Raw genomic sequence first — 3,122 nt, 5'->3', positions numbered from 1 at the left:
AGTGTAAAGAATTTGGCAATGGGTGCATATGGTTGATTAGGCTCAGTCTCTGCCAGCGTAGAGGTATTTGGGAGGTAAAACGGTACAATGGGCCTCATACTTGTATGGCCACATCGATCTCGAGCGATCACAGGAGTCTTGATTATCATGTGATCTCGGCCTTCATACTGCCAACGGTTAGAGCTAATGCAGCCATGTGTATCAAGGTACTGCTGAATGCGACAGAGGCACATTTCGGGTTTAAACCGACTTATAGGAGGGTTTGGTTGGCTAAGCAGAAGGCCGTGGCACAGATTTACGGAGATTGGGATGAGTCATACAATGAGTTGCCATGATGGGTCCTAGGTGTGTAGATGACAATGCCTGGTAGTGTTGTAATATTGCGGACGAGTCCTGTGCGAGTGGGTGGGCAAGTGGACCAATCGCAAGCCTATTTTCACCGACTTTTTTGGACATTTCCACTGTGTATTGAGGCCATCCGACATTGCAAGCCGTTGGTCAGTATTGACGGGACCCACCTGTACGGCAAATACAGGGGTACGTTGCTTGTTGTGATTGCCCAAGACGGGAGCTCCAACATCCCACCTCCGCCAGGACGTGACTCCGCAGCCGGGTATTCTGGTGATATCAGATCGGCACAACGGTATCAAGGCGGAACTTGAGGCTCCCGACGGAGGTTGGCTACCACCTGCTGCATGCCGTGCATTCTGTATTCGACATGTGGCCACAAATTTTGCCCTGACTTTTAAGGGCAAGGATGCACATAGGCTTCTGGTGAATGCGGCATATGCCAAGACTGAATAGAAATAGTTATGATGCGTCATCGTTAAATATACAGTGTTGCTAATCTAAGAGAGATTTTGACTATATGGAGTGGTTGAAATACTCACATCCCCAGCCTGTAAGAGATCTATCCTGAGCCTCCAACTCGCAACTCAAGGTCCCTTTTCACTCGCTGTAGGGTTGTGACCTGACCAACTGCAACCCAAATCCAGGTTATCACTAAATAAAGCTAACACCAAATAATTGTGACAAATTTTCTCATTTGAATAGAATAGTACCTTGAGGCCAAAAGCCAGCCAAACGTATCATGTCTAGCAGGTCTGAATCCAGGCAGGGAACCGCCAGAAAATCCATGACTGAAGCAGCTATAATGGTCTGGCTAACTTCACCATGTGTCTGTTCGCCACGTGGCACATGCACCGGTATAACCATGAGAGAGCAGCTGCTCCCTAACTGTACCCACCCATGTCCTCAATCCTGGCTATGTATGACAGCCACCTAAAGTGAATGCGAGTACCGGACTTGTCGCCAAATAGTTGAGTCTCCAACAGCATCATATAGGACCAGACATACCTCCTAACAGTGGCCTCATCTGCACCATTAGGAAGCTCTCCGAATGTCTACGGGAACCAACTGTATTTCACTGCGAACTTGTGGATGCAGTTCGCAGGAAGCAATACACCCAACAGCTCCTCGAACCACGCCCAAGCTAGGCGACCACCCTCAATGTACGTCTCAAAATCTGTCAGGCAACCACTGACATGATGTCTATCGATCGGCAGCCCTAACTGGTACGCCACGTCCTGCAGTGTAATCGTGCACTCTTTGAACGACATATGAAACGTGTGCATCTCCTGACGCCATCGCTCCACGAACGCACTAACAATTGGCTCATTCAACCTAAACCAAATCTCGTTCAGCCTCGCAAGATGGTATAAACGGGCTATTTGCAAGTACAGAACAATCCTCTCGTCTAGGCGCATACCCTGCTGCCGTCGCATGCTCATGATACATCGATAGGGCTGCATAAAAAACGTATCAGATTATTTCTCATCTCGGAACATATTTATACAATATTATCAACTAATGCATATCTTAATCCAAAGAATTCAACTTGTACGTAACCAAATAATGTTACGCGTTCAAATACATCATATATGCATCAAGCTGGGTGTAATAAAAAATAGTATAACATTAATAAAAAAAATTTCTTTAACGACTAAGTTTAATGTTAACACAAAAAACTGACTCTAAATAAGTTGCACCCCCCACTATCTTTACTACTCATACTCTTTTATTTATTTGTAATCACTATCCAAATTAAAAATTACTTCGTTGAATCTCTAGAAACTAATAAATCACTAATACAACAACTCTATCTAACTTAACAATTCTAAATAATGACTAGCGTTATAAGAAACAAAAAAAATAACACATGAAATATTTTCGAAAAAAATGTGCGCACTAACCTCTTCATTGATGACACCAGCTATATGAGTGACTCCATCCAAACGATAAAGTTGGTCCGGGTTATCCCCCATCAGTGGAATATCCGAATGTTGAACGCTACCTTGGAGTTTTAGAATAGTGTTTTCTCTGGGATTTAGTAGGATAGTGGTTTGAAATTGTAGTTCGAATGAGCTCAACTCGAACTATATTTATAGGGTAAGCATTGGTAATTCGAATGAGTCCAATTCAAATTACCTTGGACTGCTCCTTAGTGGTAATTCGAATCAACCCACTTCGAATTAGTTACTATGGGCAAATCGAAACAGCTTGTTTCGAATTACCATGTGCTCAAAACTGAATGTAATTCGAATTGGTGTGATTCGAATTAGTGCAAGATTTCGTCCATGCATAATTCGAATTGCTCTCCTTCGATTTGCAATTTCTCTAGTAATTCGAATTGCACTAATTCAAATTAGTGTTAGATTTTATAATTCAAATAAATTTCATTCGGTTTACATAAAAACGTCCACTTAGAAGATTTATGTAACATTTTTCATTTTAAATGAATTATGTAATTTTAGTTTCACTTTGGTTTAAATATGCATTTTACCCTTTATATTACACATATGCTAACAAAATAACTAATTATTCTACGGATTAACAACTCTAATGCTAGCTAGAGCCAAATTACAGCTCTAAGCTAATTGATTTTATCTATTCTAATTTTAACTTAATTTATTACAAATCTCACATCTTTTTTACTTTAGATTTTTAAAAAATTTATAAGCACAAAACATTACTTATCTCATGAGTTAGCCTTTTGATTTGAGTTAGCCCTACTCACGATCATTTCTGGACATAGAGTATACATTAGACTTTTTATGGTATGA

At 40.9% G+C, this 3,122-nt stretch overlaps 1 protein-coding gene across 1 annotated transcript; it reads right to left on the bottom strand.

Moving 5' to 3' along the window:
* LOC107621132 (serine/threonine-protein phosphatase 7 long form homolog) lies at window positions 1,404-2,324 on the bottom strand. The gene is made up of 2 exons (XM_016323169.1): window positions 2,253-2,324; window positions 1,404-1,805 (listed from the first exon to the last, which is right to left on the bottom strand). Exons 1-2 carry the CDS (start codon window positions 2,322-2,324, stop codon window positions 1,404-1,406), a joined length of 474 nt encoding a protein of 157 aa, XP_016178655.1.

Source organism: Arachis ipaensis, chromosome B10 (assembly GCF_000816755.2).
Source record: "Arachis ipaensis cultivar K30076 chromosome B10, Araip1.1, whole genome shotgun sequence".
Taxonomy (NCBI): Eukaryota; Viridiplantae; Streptophyta; class Magnoliopsida; order Fabales; family Fabaceae; genus Arachis; species Arachis ipaensis.
The sequence above is the reverse complement of the archived record's forward strand: the minus strand, read 5'-3'. Positions and strand labels throughout refer to the sequence as shown.

What these genes read in the sequence shown, in the direction of transcription:
- LOC107621132 (XM_016323169.1), bottom strand. Translation starts at nt 2,324, where the DNA reads ATGGGGGATAACCCGGACCAACTTTATCGTTTGGATGGAGTCACTCAT. An exon ending in CTGGTGTCATCAATGAAGAG is followed by an intron (nt 1,806 to 2,252) that starts GTTAGTGCGCAC and finishes TTTTTTATGCAG; the next exon opens with CCCTATCGATGTATCATGAG.